This window comes from Orcinus orca, chromosome 5 (assembly GCF_937001465.1).
Source record: "Orcinus orca chromosome 5, mOrcOrc1.1, whole genome shotgun sequence".
Classification (NCBI taxonomy): Eukaryota; Metazoa; Chordata; class Mammalia; order Artiodactyla; family Delphinidae; genus Orcinus; species Orcinus orca.
The window spans coordinates 20,948,273-20,969,134 of record NC_064563.1 but is presented as its reverse complement, the minus strand read 5'-3'; the positions used below and the strand labels follow the sequence as shown (position 1 = coordinate 20,969,134).

At 35.8% G+C, this 20,862-nt stretch overlaps 1 protein-coding gene across 4 annotated transcripts in view; it reads right to left on the bottom strand.

The window, feature by feature from the left end:
* HLTF (helicase like transcription factor) overlaps positions 1-20,862 on the bottom strand; it is a 59,161-nt gene that overhangs the window by 12,682 nt on the left and 25,617 nt on the right. For 2 of the 4 annotated variants that reach the window (XM_033402760.2, XM_004278192.3), the window contains exons 9-18: positions 19,270-19,345; positions 17,875-17,965; positions 16,198-16,277; positions 16,067-16,111; positions 14,923-15,012; positions 12,224-12,321; positions 7,943-8,086; positions 6,399-6,537; positions 5,615-5,750; positions 3,256-3,435 (exon numbers count right to left, since the gene is read on the bottom strand). In XM_033402760.2, coding sequence (XP_033258651.1) covers positions 3,256-3,435; positions 5,615-5,750; positions 6,399-6,537; positions 7,943-8,086; positions 12,224-12,321; positions 14,923-15,012; positions 16,067-16,111; positions 16,198-16,277; positions 17,875-17,965; positions 19,270-19,345 — 1,079 coding nt within the window. The remainder of the gene's footprint in view (positions 1-3,255; positions 3,436-5,614; positions 5,751-6,398; positions 6,538-7,942; positions 8,087-12,223; positions 12,322-14,922; positions 15,013-16,066; positions 16,112-16,197; positions 16,278-17,874; positions 17,966-19,269; positions 19,346-20,862) is intronic. The other 2 variants (XM_033402761.2, XM_033402762.2) reach the window with 1 other exon arrangement.

The window sequence follows — 20,862 nt, the reverse complement described above, 5'->3', positions numbered from 1 at the left end:
GGGTGATCCAAAAATTATATACCAAGGCAATCTGGTATTTAAGTTTTAAGGCAATAGGAGAAATATAGCCTAATGGTTAAGAGGACAGACTCTAGAGCTAGACTGTCTGAATTCAAAATCTGGCTCTGTCAATTTAACTGTGAAAACTTGGGCAGGTTTCTCAACCTGTGTCTTGAGCTTCCTCAGCTGTAACACTGGTATAATACATACCTCATAGGACTGTTGTATTAAAAAAGTTAGCACATGCAAAGCATTTAGAATAGTGCTGGACTATGGTAAATGATATATATCTGCTGATATTATTAGTAAGAGTAGTATTATGGCAACAAATGCTTCTCAGTATTCAAGAATGCAAGGAATAGGCAATATAAAGATTGAACTTACAAATTCTAGAACCAAACTACCTGAATTTAAACACCACCTCTGTCATTCATTAGCTGTGTTACACAGTGTAAGTCACCTAACTGCTCTGTGCCTCGGATCCTTCATCTGTAAAATGTAGGTAATCCCTGTACTGACTTAATAGGATTGTTGTGAATTAATACACATAAAGCTCTCAGATGAATGCATAACACGTAGTAAGTGCTCAATAAATGTTAGTAAATGTACTACCTATTAAGATATTTTTTAAATAACATTTTTTCTCTGAGAACAGTTTCAATAAAGTTACTCTTTTTCAACCTTTTCAAACAGAATAACATTTACCAATAGTCTAATTACTCCCTGGCACCACTTCTTACACTGAAAATGAATATTTCAGTTTAAGAAATTTCTTTTGAGTGCCAGATACCGAAGTAGAAGTTTCCTCCTACCTCACCAGCTACACCTGTCTTGTTAGAACTCTTCTCTAACTTCACTCACTCTCTTGGTGATCTTATCCAGTCTCCCGGCTAAAAGTACCATTTACACACAGGTGACTTTCAAATTTATATCAAACCAAGAGCATTCCCATAAACTCTAATCTCATATCCAACTGACTATGGGACATCTCCACTTGGAAATCACACAGGCATCACACAATCAATGTGCCCAAAGCTGAGTTTCTCATCTTCCCTGAGAAAACTCTGCTCCTCCCTACAGACCTATTCTGCAAATGGCAATTCCATCCTTCTAGCCACTCATGTGAAAAACCTTGCAGTTACCTTTCACTCCTCTCTCTCACACCCCATACTATATCAATCAGCAAGTTCTGTTGGCTCTACCTTCAAAATGTAACAGAATCCGGGCATTTCTCACCCCTTCATCACTACTACTGTAGTAAAAAAAAAAACCACCATCATCTCTTACTTTGATTTTTGCCACTGTTCTCCCTACTTATGTCTTGACTCTACAATGTAAATCTTAACACAGCAGCCAGTTATCCTTTAAAAATATAAGTAAAATTAAGTCACTCGTGGTTCAAAACCCTTCCTTCAAAGGTTCCCAAATCTCATGAACAGTAAAAGCCGAAGTTCTTCCAATACGCCACAATGCCTTACGTAACTGTCACCCACCCCCACGCCAACAGCTCTCTGACATCATCACTATTTTCCGCCTTGCTCATATTATCCAGCCACACTTGCCTCTCTGTTGCTCAAGCTCCCCAGGTATGCTCCCAACTCAGGGCCTTTACACTTGCTGTTCCCCTCTGCCAGAAATGCCCACCAACCCCAATCTCCTTTAAATCTTTTCCCACATATCACCTTCTCAAGTGAAATCATCTTCCCTGAATACCCTATAAAAACAGCTTCAGTGCTCCCTCACCTCCTTTCTCTGCTTTACTTTTTTTCCATAAAACTTAATTTTTTAATCATCTGTTACCTCCCACTGAAATATAAACTCCTTGAGGGTAGAGATTTTTGTCTGCTTTACTCTGCTGTATCCCAATGTGTACAACAGTGCCTGGCACACAGGCACTTAATAAATTTTGGTTGAAAGAATGAATATGAAGGAAATTTGAATCACCACTGCAAAGATTTTCAACTCTGAAATCACTTGCTTAGAACAATCTTTCTCAATATTCCTAATTCCTATTAAACCTGCTTTGTACCTCACTGAAGTTCTCATGTTTTCAAGATTCCCCTATATTCTCAACCCTGTCCTGCCTTCACTTGTCTCCTACTCATTCTGGTTCCTTCATGCATTCACATCAAACATGCTCTTGCTTAGACTAGAATTTCTCACCTACCAATCCCCAATACCTTTAATCTACACTTCATCAGCTCCTAGTTCCAGATTTCCATGTGTGGTTGGAAAGTCGTACTGATTTAACTTTTACATAGATCCAATACCATGTGGAGCCTGTCTACCACTCTAAAAACCTTACTTTTTGCAACGGCTGAAAATCCAGTCTACCTTCCTCAACTTCCCACTGCCTTATTCTGTAGATATCTTGTCTCATAGTTCACTGACTATACTCTTGATATTATTTACCTACATAGTAGGCTTTATTTTTCTCCATCAATTTGTTTTATTCTCTTTTGTATCTGTAGTCTCTTCCATGTTCTCTTCCTCTCAAAGCAATTACACAAATAAAACCTTCAAAAAACTGATCCAGCAGCCAACTGTCAATCCTATCTACCAGTCTTCTTCCTTTTAAAGACAAACTTCGTGAAAAATGGTCTACCCCTACAGCTGGCTACTTCTTTGCAATCCCTTTACTCCTACAATTTGGCTACATATCTCATCATTCTAGTGAAACCATTCTGGGAGTTTATACCAGTAACTTCTGAATCACCAAATTATTGTAAATAGCCTTTACTAAGTCTCTGCACTATGTGACACTACTGACCATATATTCTTTCTTGATTACAGTCTTTACTGGAATTCTGTAACTGTTTCTCTACTTTCTTCATACATCTCCCCTTGATAGAATCTCTTCCAGTGGCTCCTCTTTATTTTCCTATGTCTTTAATGTGGAACGTTCCCCAAGTTTTAGTCCTTCTCTAGATATACTTCTCTCAATGTTTTTAATCTTCTCGCATGACACAGAACCAGGAATAGAAGCAAGCAAGGTCTTCTGACTAGCAATCCAAGACTTGCCATTTCACGTAAACTTTTTTCCTAACTTAAGGAATTACTTACCTGGTGAATTATAATATTATTTCACTCACTTCAACTATTAATTTGTTAAAAAGTAAATAGTTAAAAAAAAACAAATTATACTTCAGTGCACTTAATAAGACTTTATTGCTAACATACCTAAAAAATGCTATTCAATTAAAGTTAACAAAGAAAATAAAAACTAATTTCTAAAATGAGTTTCTTTCTCCATACCTTCCAATAGTAGCTCTGCCTTCATTTTTCACAGACTGGTAAATCTTCCTCTCTTCATCTGAAAGTGTAATGTGCTGAATAAATACTTTACGTTCTGGTAACTCCAAAACAGGTTTTCCTCTAATTTTGCTTGTCTTTGTTCTTCTAAGTGTAATATTTTTAATTAGGGACTGTAAACGCCTAATCAAAATAAAAGAAATAATCACATAACTTTTTATTTCTCCATAAGTTAATTCAATGAGAACGAAAAAGAATATCTTAATCTATTACCATTCTATAACCTTAGTAAAGATTTAAAAAAAAAAAACACTTATTTGGGGTTTTATCTAATCTTATAATGACAGACCTATTCTACAAAGAGAAAATTATAGTAACAAAATACATTTAAATTTGCCCTCAATTCAGTACCTGTCACAGTTTAATCTTTTATCCTGTCCTTATTTTTCTTAAGCTCTTCTCCCCGTTTTTCTAATCACTAACCCTCTTTTTCCTTCTCAATTCTGTCAACTACACCACCCAAAGTTTGACACTCAAATTCTTAAAAAGTAGCTATTAAGCGCAAGGCATTATACTAAACATCATAAATACATAAATGAGTAAGATCTTATCTTCAAAAAATTTCTCCAGTAATATGAAAATCAAGGTACATAAATAAGTAATTTTTATAAAGTAATGAATGCCAAAAATAAAAATTAAAACATGATGAGACAATTCAGAAGAGGGATAAATGCCTTCTAGATTCTACAGCCTTTACAATCTTCTCAATATCAGAAAAAAAACAGGAAGCAACTCTTTAAAAAAAGATTTTTTCCTAACACTGAAATATAAATACAATTTCTTAAATCAGAATTTAACTAGTTGGTTCTGAGGAATCAAGTAGACAGTACTGCAAACTAGGTTAGTGGCTTTTGAATCTTTTTCACTGTAACCCACAGTAAGAAACATATTTTACTCCATCCATCAAACATACAAAAACACATATACATATAACAGAAACAAACATTTCACAAAACAATACTGTGTGTGATGCACTCTGCTATTTTCCTAAATCTTCTACTCTATTTCATTTTCTTTAATGAACAGCTATAATGCTAGCTGCCATCTTTATGACTTCACAAAATGCTAATGAATCCTAAGCCCTCTGTCTGAAAACCACTGATCCAGGCAAAAAATTTGAACATTAGCCTAGTACCTTGCAAAACGGCTACCAGCACGTTGATACTTATGAGAAGTTGAGTTTTTATCTATCTCCACCAGAAACAACTTTCTGTCTTGTAAAACTCTTGTTACTGCCACTGTATTACCACATCATTCAGCTATCACTATATAAAGCTATACAACAGGGGTCCCCAACCCCCAGGCCATGGACCGGTACCTGTCCGTGGCCTGTTAGGAACCAGGCTGCACAGCAGGAGGTGGGCAGCAGATGAGCGAGCAAAGCTTCATCTGTATTTACAGCCGCTCCCCATCGCTCGCATTACCACCTGAGCTCCGCCTCCTGTCAGATCTAATGCCCTCCGGTCAGCAGCGGCATTAGATTCTCATAGGAGCACGAACCCTACTGGGAACTGCACCTGCGAGGGGTTTAGGTTGCATGCTCCTTATAAGAATCTAATGCCTGATGATCTGAGGTGGAGCTGAGGTGGTATTGCTAGTGCTGAGGAGTGGCTGCAAATACAGAGTATCATTAGCAGAGAGGTTTAACTGCACAGAGACCACAATAAATCGACCGCTTTCAGACTCATATCAAAACCCTATCAGTGAATGGCAAGTGAAAACAAGCTCAGGGCTCCCACTGATTCTGCATTATGGTGAGTTGTATAATTACTTCATTATATATTACAATGTAATGATAATAGAAATAAAGTGCACAATAAACACAATGTGCTTGAATCATCCCGAAACCATCCCCCACCCCGCCCCCGTCAGTGGAAAAACTGTCTTCCACGAACTGGTCCCTGGTGCCAAAAAGGTTGGGGACCACTGCTATACAAGGTAAGTTATGAAAATTTAGTGCATATTGGATTCTCTGAGCATATAATGTTTTTCCTGGCACTACTTAATTTATTAATGGTGGTTTTGAGGGTAAGAGCAACACACAAAGACCATATAGCTCTGCCTTCACAGTTCTAACTAAAATCAGGGGAAAGGAGGGTTAACCTTTTAGTGGTAGGTAGAAATATTTATCCCCCCAAACAAGAATCATCAGATTTTTGACAGTCAAAGACATTAAGCCGTAAACACTTTTTGGAGAGGAAAGCCAACAGTCAGGTTAAAATAGTAATGAAAGTGGCAACTGCTTCAAGCTGCGAACAATTATTTATAGCTAATATTAATCAGTTGTCCTGAAATTACTTACCTAAGTCCACCTTCATCTCCCATTGTGACAGGACGCTGTATTGTTCTATGCCACCATTCTCTATCAAGAAATGGTTTAAGTTTTAAGAAGGAAAGAAGAGACCACAAGTCTTTTAAAGAATTCTGAATTGGAGTGCCTAAAAAGAACAGAACACTGTTATAACTCTATAGCCAGAATACACAACCAAAATATCCACCGGCCCAATCAACGGAGACAACACTTGAAAATGGGCACTTCGTTCTAAGCGCACCCACTAACTATTAAGCTGTGAGTATAACCCTTTGTTAAACATATACACAATCTCAAAATACAGTCTGGCTCTGATTTTTAGCTCTCACTTGCCATACTAACAAAAAGACCACAGACCCCGTAAACTCAACTTTCTCCTTAACAAGAACATTTGCTTATTTGATTTTTAAATCAGCAGCACTAGTAAGAAGAAAAAAACTAATCTGAGTTTATATTCTCGTCCCCATCTTCCAGTACAGGTTCATGAGTAGCAAACAAGCTCCATGATGGGAAGTAGAGAAATCAAGATTCTAATTGGAGGATTAAAGTGTCTAGAGTTCCAAAGTTCAAAAATAAGTATAGTGACTGTCCCATAAATGAACTATAATTCAAATGTTGCTGTATCATGGGCAGCTATAAAAAAAAGCCAAAATGTTTTATTAAATGATTTCTGTAATTGATTTTTGGGAGAGACTTTATATCCACTTGAAGTTTACAAAGTTACCTCATAACTTACTTAACCATACATATTTGCGAATTCATTTTTTATCATTACCTGTCAATACCCATCTTCTTTCTGCTTCTAAATCAAGTACAGCTTTTGTCTGCTGAGCATTTGGATTTCGTATGGCATGTCCTTCATCCAGGATCACTCTTAGCCACCTTATGCTATGTAGTGGACTATCAGCTTTAGTCTGAAATAAATGTTTCATATGAATCAAAAACACAGGAAAGTAAAATAATACTTTATGTAATTTAATAAGTGATATGAGTTGTTATTCTTTAATATCATCACCTATTATGTGGTAGGTACTGCTTTAAGCACTACATATATTAAATTATTAAATGTTCACAAACTTATGAAGTATTATTACTCCTATTTTACAAATGAGAAAATTGAAGCACCAAGGTGTGACGTATGTTGCTCAAAGTACCACAGCTATGAAGTGCAGAGCTAGCATTCAAACCCAAGTAATCTAGCTCTCTGATGAGACCGTGGTTCAAAACACTGAGCTATTCTTATTCTGCCTCAGATTCAAACATATGATGATATAAAGATTGTCAGTAAAAAGAATTATTTGAATATAACATAATTACTTTTATGTAAAAGTTAATGTTCTTACCTAAAGACTAAAATTTTTATAGTAAAGTATTTTGGAAAACATTTTAACTTAACCGGAATTATAGGCAAACAACAATTAGAATTCTAAATGAACTGGGAAACAAATTTCAGATACAAAAAAGCTTATTTTTAAATTGAGATAAACAATTATCAAATCACTATGACAGAAAACAATATTCCAGAATATCAGAAAAAGTAAGAATTCATTTGCAAATTGCTATATACACTTAATTACAATTCAGATTTTAAAATTTAAGTGTTCTAAATATAAAATATTCCTAAATTATTATCTAAAGGAAGTCAAACCTTGTTCTTTTTTTTTTTTTTTGCAGAATATTCAAAAACAATTTTCTCTTGGGGGGACTAGAAAGGCAGAGCTGCAGCATCACCCTCCAAAAGGTGACCCCCAGTGCCAGCCCTCCACACCAGTACAGGAGGGCCAGGCAGCCCCACACCCCAGCAGATGAAGTCCCTGGGCTCAGCTGCTGGGCTGTGAGGACAGCCTGATGCTCAAGTTTCCCCATCTGTACAGTATGGCAAATCTGTGCACATAGTGTGGTAAATGCCGCACCTGAAGAAACCTGTGAAACTCCTGATTTAGAGATCCTTAATTTGGGGCTAGAACGCATGGATGGGATTTAGGGCACTCCTACCAGTTCCTGAAATTATATACAAAATTATGTGGATATGTATGCACATGAATGCTTCTGGAAAAAGCGACTAGAGCAGCACTGTCGAATAGGAATGTCATGCAAGCCACGTATGTCATATTAAATTTTCCAGCAGCTACACTTTAAAAAGTAACAAGATATAGGTAAAATAAATTTTAATAAAGTATTTTATTTAAAAAAATTTCCTATTTACTTCCTATATATATTAAGGGAAGAGTATAAAGCCTGAATTTTAGAACACTTTAGAAACCTGAAGCAATTACTTAAATTCAACTTCCGAAAATCTCTGAGTATCAACATACTTACTCCATAGTCATGAGTTAAAATATTATATGTAGTCAAAACAATATCCTGTTTCGAAAGCAAGGCTGGGTCTCTAACACGATCAGGACCATAATAAACATAAAAATTCAAGTGCACATCTGATTTTATATGTTGTCCAAACTGGTCCTAAAAGAAAATTAGAAATATTTTAATAAGAAGTAGGTTAGTGTCAGGTTCAATATGTGTATAAAATGTACTGTTTTGGCAATAGTGTCACAAATCAAACTACTAAAATTGCATAAAAACAAGTTTCATGCAATCTAAACTAAAACAACAACAATGATAATAACAATACTAGTTATTTTATTGCCAGGGAAACTGACATATATACAATAATAATACATTTTATAAATTTTTCCTGTCCCTACCAGTGGGCACCTCCTTCATTTTTAGAAGGAAAAAACAACCAAGCTTTTTTAAAACAGTAAGTTTTTTTTAATTTAGTATTTTACAAAAAGGGTCTTTAATGCTTCCATTTAGTGACTTAATATTATCAAAATTAAACACTGAAAGAACAGTAGGCAATATTTTCAAGAATGTAGGTAGAGATTCAAGCACAGTATCTACTTTCATTCATTTATTATAGGCCTACTGTTTGCCAGGTATCAACCAGAAAGGTGGTGCAGCTAAAGAGAAAAACAAGACCTGGTCCCTGTCCTCCTTGACAACATGATCAGTTTTAAAAACGAGAATTTTTTGTCTGCTTTGGTTTTTTTAACTCAAGAAAACAGTAGATCTGGGAGATTCTGAGCAGGAAAAAAAAAAAAAGATTAGAAAGAGACAGAAGGTACTAAGGAGACACAGCTGGGAAACTATTAGATGAAAAATGAAAAAGATGATGAAGACCTATACCAGACTGGCAAAAGTAAGAACAGAATGGAAAGGACTGGTGTGAAAGACAGTGACTGATGGGACTTGAGAACTAATTAAATATGGGATATGAAGAAAAGGGAGAAGACAAAAGAAGACTCTGATACTTAACTACTAGAACTGTGTGATAAAGATACAGAGAAGTTTAAAAAAAGAAGGGAAAGCAGGCATAAAGATGAGAAAGAGATAATGAGTATTATTATTTTAGACATTTAAAATTTTTGGTCACCACAGAATATCTGACTAGAGAAACATACTCCAAAAATTTAAATACTGGCCTGTAATGCAGGTGTAGATACAGACTTTAAAGTTATCAGTAGACAGTACATGAAGCTACAGGAATGAATAAGATTTTCTAAGGAGAACAAATACAATGAGGAAACCAGGTTAGGGGAAGAGCCTGCAGAGAGCAATACTTAAAGAGCACAGCTTATGCTTCATTGGGAGCTAAGACATGATGTCTGAGATATGATTTTAAATATTCCAGCAAAGAAAAAAATAAAGCAAATGTGGTAAACTTTTGATTCTTGAATCTAGATGACTAATGGAGATCTCATTACAAATTTTCATAATACAAAAAAAAAAAGCTTTAAGTGAAAAAAAGGCAGACTACATAGGAAGCATGGAAGGAAGAGGCAGAGAAAAACAGTGGTCAGAAAATTGGGATAGCAAACAAACTCTTGGGCAGGGGACCAAAGAATATCAAAGTTTCAAGAATGAATACAAGATCAATTTTTTTTTTTTTTTGTGATATGCAGGCCTCTCACTGTTGTGGCCTCTCCCGTTGCGGAGCACAGGCCCTGGATGCGCAGGCTCAGCGGCCATGGCTGATGGGGCCAGCCGCTCTGTGGCATGTGGGATCTTCCTGGACTGGGGCACGAACCCATGTCCCCTACATCGGCAGTCGGACTCTCAACCACTGCACCACCAGGGAAGCCCCAAGATCAATTTTTTAATTTGTAGTTTATGTTCATTCCCTCTCTTTACCAAAAGGATTGAAGATTAACAAATAACACATAACAAAAAGTAATAAAAGGGAAACAAAGTCAGGGCAGAGGAAAAGAAAAAGGGAACTCACTGGACATGGCAACAATGAAGTCTTTGAAGCCCTTCAAAAAGAGTTTCTATGGAAGGTGGGAGCAAAAACCAGACTTACTGTGGGCTAAAGAGAGAATGAAATCTGAAACAGTTAAGGCAAAAATACAGAAAAGAGCATAAAACATGAAAGAGTAAAGGTGAAAATGCAGAGAATCTTATCAAGAAATCTGGTGGAAAATGAAAGGAGAAAGAGTACAGTAAGAGGAAACTGAATCAACGGGTTACCTTGAAATGAAACAGAGTATCTGTGGAAAGATCAGACTTGACATAAAAGAAAATTAACTCTTTTGGAGAAAGAGAATTATAGTACTGAGTTTCTAGTCACTGTACTAGGTTGCGTGTGTGTGTGTGTCTGTGAGAATGAAACAGGTGTTATTATTTAATTTTCCATTGGGAGGATAAATAATCTGTCTGAATATCCAGAAAAATTATGTAGTGTAAGTGGGATTGGTATCTTCCTCCTTTAACTGGATTCTTTCCCATGTTTGAAGACAAAGAAGGGAAGATAAGGTACTTCCAGCTTGTTTATTACAGTGCTAGGTTATGTTACCGGGGGCTTGGAAGAGAGCAGCTTGTCAAGAAATTGCAAAATTCTAATTCTTATCCCTATATGTTCAACCATCACTCATTCCTTTCAAAGTCAGTTTTTCCATAACCTCAGTAGGCATGATTTTGCCAAGGTTTCCTTTCTTAAGTTTATATACTAAACTTTTGGGTTTTTTCCAAATATAAAATTATAATGACATACTGATTACCGATTTTAAAAATACATATCCATGGCCCCAAGCAGTTAAAAAGTCACTGTTCTTTTGTTTATACCTCCATTAATACTTGTAAACCTCACCCTGAAACTGCTATTTAAGTACCAATGTACTGTCTTTCCAGCAATGGACCACACATCAAAAGAAATAGCATAGCTTTGTTGGAATAAAAAAAAAAAGAGCAAGAGAGAACTAAAACTCATCCTGGTCCTAAGAGGAAAAATGACACTAATGAGAAGACAGTGTAATTAAAAAAAATAATAAATACACCAAAAACTTATAATAAAAAGATAAGAGCCAAAGAAGGCAAAGCTACATAAAAGTCAAGAAGATATGAAAGAGGTCACAGAATTTGACAATTAGACAATAACTACTAATTTTTTCCAAGGAAATTTAGAGAACTGGTGGCAGAAGCCAAGTTACAATGAGCTAAGGAGTTAGTAAATAAAAGCATAAAGTGGAAATTAAACCCCAAGAGTTAAGACAGTGAATGCAAGAAGAGTAGCAACTTAAAGGTGAGACATAATCAAGAGAAAGTATTTAAAAATGTAAAAGATCTGACTATGTTTCATGAAAGAGCCAGTGGAGAGAGACTGAATAACCAGGCAAGGGGAAAAATAACACACAAAATGAAAAGGCAGAAAGAGATGGAATCTAATGTATAGACTAAGGTATCGCTCTTACAAAGAGTAGGACCTCTTCCACCTCTGAGATTAGAGGAGGAAAGGCCAGGAGAGATGCAGATAACCTTGGAGATGGCAAGAATGGAAGTTCACATCCAGTGGTCTTTTTGTTCACAGTGCTTCCAACAGAGTCATTATTTCATTATAACATGCAGCTTGAAGCTCAAACTGGAAAGGAAATAGAACCAAGCTGCTCCTACACGTAACACATAAAGAGGTTCCATTCCAATGCAATGTTTTAGAACAGAAAAGCAATCTGGAAGAAGAAGGAAAAAAAAAAAAAAGACGTAGCCTTAAAAGCATAGGCTCTAGAGTCAGAATGTTGGAGACTATATCCCAGCTCCATCAATTATTGGCTAGATGACCTTAGGCAAGTTACTTAATTTCTCTGTGTTTCAATTCGGTCACCTGGAAAATGAGAATAATAGTTGTGAAGATTAAATGAGAAAATCTATGAAAAGAGCTTAGGAAAAAACTGAGCACATAGGAGCTCACTGAATGTTATAAGCTGTTATAAAAACAAAAGTTATCATTAGTGGTGTTCTTAAAAAAGAGGTTCCAACAGTTCATAAATAAGGTGTGGTCTTAAATTATACACTCTGGGGGACAGAAATGGAAGAGGAAGAAGTACAAGCCAAATCTTATGACAGCAACTGACAATGTTTCTTTCTCTACTATAAATTTTCAAAGAAAAATAACTTCAATTCAGCAAATATAATCCCAATTCACTTAACAGTTACTTCAATTTAAATATAAAGTGCTGACCAAGCATATTTCTTGCAATGAAAGACTCTTTTTATAGTGTCAGACAAATACAAATTACATGTTTTTAAAGGGCTGTGAAGACTTACAATCCAGTTGCTTAACACAGAAAGTGGACAGATGATCAGTGTTGTTCTTGGTCTCTCTTCAGTATCAGTTTTCTTTGAACTCTCCACTGCAGATGCTCCTGAAAGGAGATACATACTTCAGCTGTTGTTTTTTTCCTCAAACATACACAAAGTCAATGAAGATATGACAAAAATGTGCCTCTATGAAGAGAAATTAGGAAGAATTAAAATGAAAGACTTCTGGGCTTCCCTGGTGGTGCAGTGGTTGAGAGTCTGCCTGCCGATGCCGGGGACACGGGTTCGTGCCCCGGTCCGGGAGGATCCCGTGTGCCACGGAGCAGCTGGGCCCGTGAGCCGTGGCCGCTGGGCCTGCGCGTCCGGAGCCTGTGCTCCGCAGCGGGAGAGGCCACAACAGTGAGAGGCCCGTGTACCGCAAAAAAAAAAAAAAGAAAAGAAAAAGTATAGTACTGGCACAAAAATATACACATAGATCAATGGAACAGGATAGAAAGCCCAGAAATAAACCCACACACTTATGATCAATTAATCTACAATAAAAAAAAAGGCAAGAATATACAATGGAGAAAAGACAATCTCTTCAATAAGTGGTGCTGGGAAAACTGGACAGCTACATGTTCAAGAATGCAAAAGTAAAATATTCTCTAACACCAAATACAAAAATAAACTCAAAATAGACTGAAGACTTAAATGTAAGACCAGATACTATGAAACGCCTAAAGGAAAACAGGCATAACACTCTTTGAAATAAATCACAGCAGTATTTTTTGGATCCATCTCCTAAAGTAAAGGAAATAAAAGCAAAAATAAACAAATGGGACCTAATTAAACTTAAAAGCTTTTGCACAGCAAAGGAAACCATCAACAAAACAAAAAGACAACCTACTAAATGGGAGAATATATTTGCAAATGATATGACTGATAATGGACTAATATCCAACATACATAAACAGCTCATACAACTCAATATCAAAAACACAAACAACTCGATTAAAAAATGGGCAGAAGACCTGAATAGACATTTTTCCAAAAACGAGATGTAGATGGCCACAGGCACATGAAAACATGCTCAACATCGGTAATCATCAGGGAAATGCAAATCACAACAGCGAGATATCACCTCACACTTGTCAGACTGGCTATCATCAAAAAGAACACAAATAACAAATGTTGGTGAGGATGTAGAGAAAAGGGAACCCTCATATACTGTTGGTAAGAATGTAAATTGGTGCAGCCACTGTGGAAAACAGTATGGAAGTTTCTCAAAAAACTAAAAATAGAACTACCATATGACCCAGCAATTCCACTCTTGGGTATATATCCAGAAAAGATAAAAGCACTAATTCTAAGAAATACATGCAGCCCGAACGTTCACGGCAGCATTATTTACAACTGCCAAGATATGGAAGCAACCTAAGTGTCCATCAGCAGATGAAATGGATAAAGAAGATGTGGCATATACATACAATGGAATATTACCTGTTAAAAAGAATGAAATTTTGGGAATTCCCTGACGGTCCAGTGTTTAGGACTTAGTGCTTTAACTGCTGTGGCCCAGGTTCAATCCCTGATTGGGGAACTATGATCTCACAAGACAAGTGGTGTGGCCAAAAAAAATTTTTTAAATAAATAAAACAACTGTTTTCACACACACACACAAAAAAGAACAAAATTTTGCCATCTGCAGCATCATGAATGGACTTGGAAGGCATTAGGCTAAGTGAAATAAGTCAGACAGAGAAGACAAATACTGTGCGATATCACTTATATGTGGAATCTAAAAAATACAACAAACTAGTGAATATAAAAAACAAGACGCAAACTCACAGATGTAGAGAACTAGTGGTTACCAGTAGGGAGAAGGAATAGGGAAGGGGCAGTGTAGGAGTAGGGGAGTAAGAGGTACAAACTGTTAGGTGTAAGATAAGCTACAAGGATATACTGTACAACATGAGGAATATAGCCAATATTTTATAATAACTGTAAGTGGAGTATTACCTTTAAAAATTGTGAATCACTATATTGTACACCTATAACAGGTAATATTATACAGCAACTATACTTCAATTAAAAAAATTTTTTTACTTTTAATTATGTGTTTACTTGTTTATTTTATATTCCCCCCCCGAACATTAGACATAAGCTCTGTGAAAATAGACTTTTGTCTGCTGTATCTCCAACACGTAAAACAGAGGATACTAAGGTGCAGCGATATAATAACTTGTCCCAGATCACCTTAACCACAGTTCAATCTCTTTCTATTTCAAATATTCAGACTCTTAAGCACTGTCATTTCCCTATGAATTACAAAACACAAAGTAATAATAAAGATCACTTACATTTTTAATTGAAAAGCATATTCTTCTCATACCAAAAATAAATATAATAATTCTAATTAATCCAAATTAAATTAAGTTTTAAAGCAGCCATAAATTGCTCTGTGCCTTTATTAGAAAAAATATCTATGCTACTCAGATGAGTAAGGGACCTATTCCCATCATATTTTTTGACCTAACTAAAACAAATAGAATAGGAAAATACATCAAAGTGCACTTTTAAAAATGAGATTGTCTTTTTTCTTTTCTCTACTTTCTTAACTTCTTGTAATACGGTTTTATAACTTTTGTCATTTAAAATTTCTTTCTTTGAAAAACAGAAAAAACAAACCAAACAAAAGGTAAAAACCCAGCAGATTTACTTACTCTTTTTCAACATTTTCTTTTTGGTTGCAGGGGTAGATGAAGTAAGTGCACATGCAAACTCTGCATCTTCTTTAACCTTAGATGATCCTGCTGAAGTGAAAACCACAGAATCATTAAGATATTTGAAAACCAATTCTCTCCTGTACTTAAGTACAGGTACTTTCTAAGGATAGGAAATATAATACCACTTCCACACTTTCTTAAGAGCTTATATTACTAAATAAAAATAAAATAATTTCTAGTAACCAAAATTGCCTCTTTGACACTATCTTTCCAGCTCAAAGAAGAAATGTAGTCATTCATGATTCACTGTTGATTCTCTTGAGGAAAGATGTGAAAGTAGAAGCAGCCATATGCAAAGTGATTCAGCTCCCAGGTGGAAGGAGAATGTTTTCAATGAAACAGGTGTTTTAACTTTTAATGAAGATGCTGCCAAATTTTCAGATCAGTCAATGATGATGAGTTATCTTCCAAGTGCAATACAATTTCTTAACTTATTAGGAATACAACACGATCAGATTAAGAGAAAAACAAAGTAAACCGTATGTTTTAAAGATACAGGAAAAAGTAAAGATACTCACTGAATATTTGTAAATCTGTATAACGCTAAGTAACGGTAATAGCAGTACTATACTGACAAGGCAGTCTCAGCCTACTTTTGTAACTACAATTTATACATATACAAAAAAGGTTTTATTGAAGTCATTTTATTAGTAGAGAGTACTTTGTTTTGTCTAAAGCTGGTTTAAATATATTCTCTTAAATTTTAATTTGAAACTGTTCTTTCAATTTGCTTCATTCATTTAACACCCTTGATAAGCATAAATAGTTCAAATGTAAAAAGCAGTCAAGTTTACGACCTATTACTAAAGAATTCCAAGCCAGACAGATACAAATCAGTGAGGTTTTACTTTAATAATCTTTAAGTGTAGGTTAGGGATACTGAGAAAAGGACTTTCCTGGTGGCACAGTGGTTAAGACTCCATGCTCCCAATGCAGGGGGCCCGGGTTCCATCCCTGCTTAAGGAACTACATCCCACATGCATGCCGCAACTAAGGAGCCCTCCTGCCACAACTAAGATCCAGCACAACCAAATAAATACATAAATATTTTTTTAAAAAGGGGATATTGAGATATACATACCTTTTTCTCTGATTTTAGTCTCTGACTGTGTATTTTTCAGTTTGCCTAAAAGCAAAACCAAATATAACGTTGGTCACACTAGGAAATTAAAACACAGGACACATTATCAAATCAAACTCATTTCCTATTACCTTTCATTTTCTGTGGCAATTCATTTGTTTCACTTTCCTCTGAATCGCTGCTTTCAGTGTACTGTACCGCAGTTTTTCTCCTAAAATTAAGTATACACAAATTTTTTATCAATCCAAAACAAAACGGGATATAAATACTTATGTTTAATAAATGTAATACAAATGTTTTTTGTCTTGCCCCAGTTTATTTTTTGAAAAAATATCAAGGGAAAAAAATTTTTATTTGACAAATGAAAGTCAAATTTGCTGAAAGCATTTTGCTTTCATAGCCAGAAGCATTCACTATACAAAATGCAGTATCACTATCGTTAAAATAAGTTTGAGAAAGTAAACCATTCTAAGATAGTAATCCCTTCAACACTTTGTTCAGTATTTGGTAATTCAATTCAAACATTTATATTAAAACTAGAACAAAAAAGAAGTGACTCTGATTATCAAAGATAACCCTCCAATATAATGAAATAGGCAGCTAAGGGGCAAAAATATAATTCTTCCACAGTGAAAATTTTTATAAATTCTGTGTAGAATTTATACAATATGTACAATATGGTGGTTAAGTGCCTAAGAACAATGGACTCTGGAGAGAGACTGCTTAGATTCAAATGTCCATTCCACCATTTATTTGCTATGTGACTTTAGGCAAGCCACCTAATACTCTTCTGAGCTTCAGTTCCCTCACTTGGAAAACAGGAATAAAGATACAATCCACTTTGTAGGATAAAATGTGTTACCACATGCAAAGCCTCTAAAATAGTGCTAGTTGCACAGTAAGTATATATGTATTAGTTATGGTATGTGTGTTGGTGGTTGTTTTTCCCATGTCATCATTATTTCCACACCCTTTAATCTGATCTGGGCTATCTAACAGTGCCCTGTTACCAACGCTCATGGTCAGTTCAGAGTTATAAGATTTGATATCTAGATGAGAGGGAACCTCATGAGTCCTGGTTTTGTGCTCAGTTCAGACAGGTACTAAAGATAGAGAACAATTAACAAAGCCCCAGTTTTGAAATCTCTATTGGTGGAATAGCTAAGAGGGACTCAGATTTGAGGTCATGCCTGCAGATATTGATGGTGGACAATAAAACACAAAAGCCAAGTATTTAGATCTACCTCAGAGAGTAAATAAAATTTATAAAGTTAACAGATTCAAACGCAGAGCAGAGGGGCATTATGTGTTTTATTCAAATTCTCCCTCCAGTCTACATTAATATAATACTCTCCATGAATAACTTTATCATGTCTTATTTCCACTAAAGGTAAAGTGAGAACGAACTCAGATGAGCAAAGAATGCTTTTGTCAAACCATCCGACACATATACATCAGTTCTCAACTCCTCAAATTCATAAAGAAAATTCTTCTAAAGTCTTAACAAAAGCAGAACACCCAAGAGCTAGATCTCAGTTCCTATGTGAAAGAAATAGGAAAACAGTAGAAAGACAAGTGATTATTAAAAATTACCAATTCAGCTCTTTTATATATTAATATTTTTTTTCACCTATAAAATGAGAACGGTCTACCTACCTAAGTCACAGTGACTTTAGCAGTTTCAAATTAAAGAATGTATTTGAAAGAACTTTGCAACTGAGATAATGGTCATAGCTCTCTCCCATATGTAAGAAAACGGAGAAAGAGTTTAAACATATTACATAAAATTAAACCATAACAGAGTTTACCTTTTGGGGCGGGAGCTAGAGAATTCTGACTTGGGATATTTATTCTTTCCCTTGTCATCTGAAATACTGGGTTCTCCACTACATCTAGATCCTTCCATTTCAAAAAAAAGGACAAATATACAGAGTATTAGTAAATTGTCTTAGACTAGCAGTATCCTTCTTAAAACCTTGGTTTTCCAACTCAATAGCTCAACTTTCTTAATATTGTCATTCCTATTCTTTCAATCAGCCAGCTGTACTCTCTACAGTTTCCTAATCTAGTATTTTCTCACTGAAAAGCACCTTCAATTTTTTTGTGCCCAGTCTTTCCCCTGTAGTCATCTAGCCAATCCCTACACTGGCTGAATTTCCTGCTATACCAAGGCAGCTAAGAGCTGCTGGAAAAAAAAAAAAGAACAATAAACAGGTGGTATTAGGGTTAGGGTCACCTTGTATCACTTAGCAACTCTTTTACCTATCACATGTTCTCCCTACCCACTCACCTGGATGATCTATACTACACTGGATCCTCTGCCTAGATTTTAAACTCCTTTTACTCCCAGATGACCTACTTCACTTTACAAAAAAAATCAGATGTCATCTTCCGTAAATTATCAATTTTCCTACCTTTTTATTCCCTCAATTATCTATATTTTTCCTCAACCTTACTTCCTTTCCTTCTCGTGCTAACTCATGTACCTATTTTCTTGATCTCATTTCCTCCCACAGGCCACCAAATTATTCTCTCCATTGTATACAAAATTTTTTCCTATCCATGGATTTCCTTCTTAAACCACGCCCCCCAAAAGCCCTCAATTCTGCCTCTCTCTATTTTTCTCCTATCTGAAACACAGCAAAATTCATAACAGCACACAGTTGTTATTAACAATTCTTCATCTACTAGTCTTATTTTAAAATATTTTCAGTCTTGCTCTGTTCTAAGCAATCTTAAGAAATTAATTTTATGAACGTCACCGACTGCTAAATCCAGCCACGTAACTGTTAAATCCACAGATCCCTTCTCATTTCTCCTCTGCCTAATTTGGCTCTAACCTATCTTTCTATTTTTATCTGCTGTTTATTCATGCACATTCTTCTGTTATTCATTTACATTATAAATACCATAAACTACTCTGAGGTCCCAGAGCAATATACTCTGTTTTGTCTTGCTTTTAACCGCCCTTTCATGGGTTTTTTTTCCTCAACCAAAACTGCTTTTCCTCCTCTAATGTGCTACCAAGCCAATTCCATCATCGCATCGCTTCCTTGATGAAATTTTTCCTACCAGTCCTCATGAGATTCTTTAGAAAAAGAGATCGGAAATCTTTGTATAGTACTAAGCCAAAGCTGGAATTACGTCATTAAATTGGAAAAATCTAAATCAAACATGGGGTCATGTTCAAAATTAAAGTTTACCTTTGATTAGTCCATCTGCCTTTTCACTGGTATTGTTCCCTCCAAGTTTCATAGATTCATCGTAAACATTACATTCCTGGATGAAAAGGCATATTTCTTACATAGTACTGCCGTCAGTTTTAAGTAAACTTAAAAATGCATCCTATTTTATATTGCTTTACTTTACATAATAAAGACTACGTAAATTGCTACCCTATTCTGGAGCAGTGGAAGGAGGTGCATTAAGGAGAAAAATGTACAAATTGATGAAAAATTTTTTTCACAGGTATCTCAAAAAAGAAAACTAGTCTGTCTTAACCTTTTCAAAAGGAATACAAAAAGCAAACCTCAATTATAAATGGCATATTAGTTACTATGAGAAACATTCACAAAATGGGATTTACTTTAGAATTAGAAGGAATTCTAAGACTACAAACTTTCAAACCAAGAGTCCCTAATAGATCTTTAATGAGGCTGCCATTGACATCCTTTTTTTCTGGAATTCTCAGAATGGGTAGATGAAATAGTCAGGTTTCAGAATGCCTCCTCCCTTACTCTATCAGGGATTTTCCCTGCCAACTCTGACTTTGTCCTTTTCCCTTCATGTGTTCTCCTTTGTTTCAAAGTGCAACTATGTGTACATGAGCACAAGAACTTCTATAAAAGTAAAATTTTATACTTCTCTGTGAAATATTTTCAACTGAGTCTAGTAGGGCAGGGTTCCTCTAATCTTAATTCTAGACTTGATTCTGTAGGTAGGAATGACAAATAAAATTGGGTTTAATTAAATTAATTCTTCCAGTGTAAAAAGAAAGGTAGGGGCTTCCCTGACAGCCCAGTGGTTAAGGATCTGCCTGCCAATGGAGGGGACATGGGTTCGAGCCCTGGTCCAGGAAGACCCTACATGCCGGGGAGCAACTAAGCCCATGCGCCACAGCTACTGAAGCCTGTGCGCCTAGAGCCCGTGCTCCACAACAAGAGAAGTCACCGCAATGAGAAACCCACACGCCGCAAGGAAGAGTAGCCCCCGCTCGCCGCAACTAGAGAAAGCCCGCGCGCAGCAATGAAAACCCAAAGCAGCCAAAAATTAATAAATAAATAAATTTACAAAAAATAAAAAGAAAGGTAGGTCATATTGTGAAAGGTAGGTCATATTTTGAATCAAAACCTCAGAGTGGTGTTCAGGATTGGTTAGCAGGAGTACAATGTAATTTTTGCCTAGAATTAGGGCCAATAAAGGATATTTTATTTTAGTTTTTTAAAAAATAGAAATTTAAACATCTTACAAAATCTCATTAGAGTTTATGTTTTATTTAAAATGTGGTTGAAAAGAAAATCCATCCCCTTCCAATGGTATGAGTCTAAATAAATTAAAAATCCAAGATGTACCATTTTTAGAGATATGTAACTAGAAGTTATTTAGATAATTAACTTTTTAAAGCATTAGCTTCAAGAAACTGATGTTAAAAATGCCTTTCATGGCTTCCCTGGTGGCTCAGTGGTTAAGAAACTGCCTGCCAATGCAGGGGACACGGGTTCGAGCCCTGGTCCGGGAAGATCCAACATGCTGTGGAGCAACTAATCCTGTGCACCAGAACTACTGAGCCTGCGCTC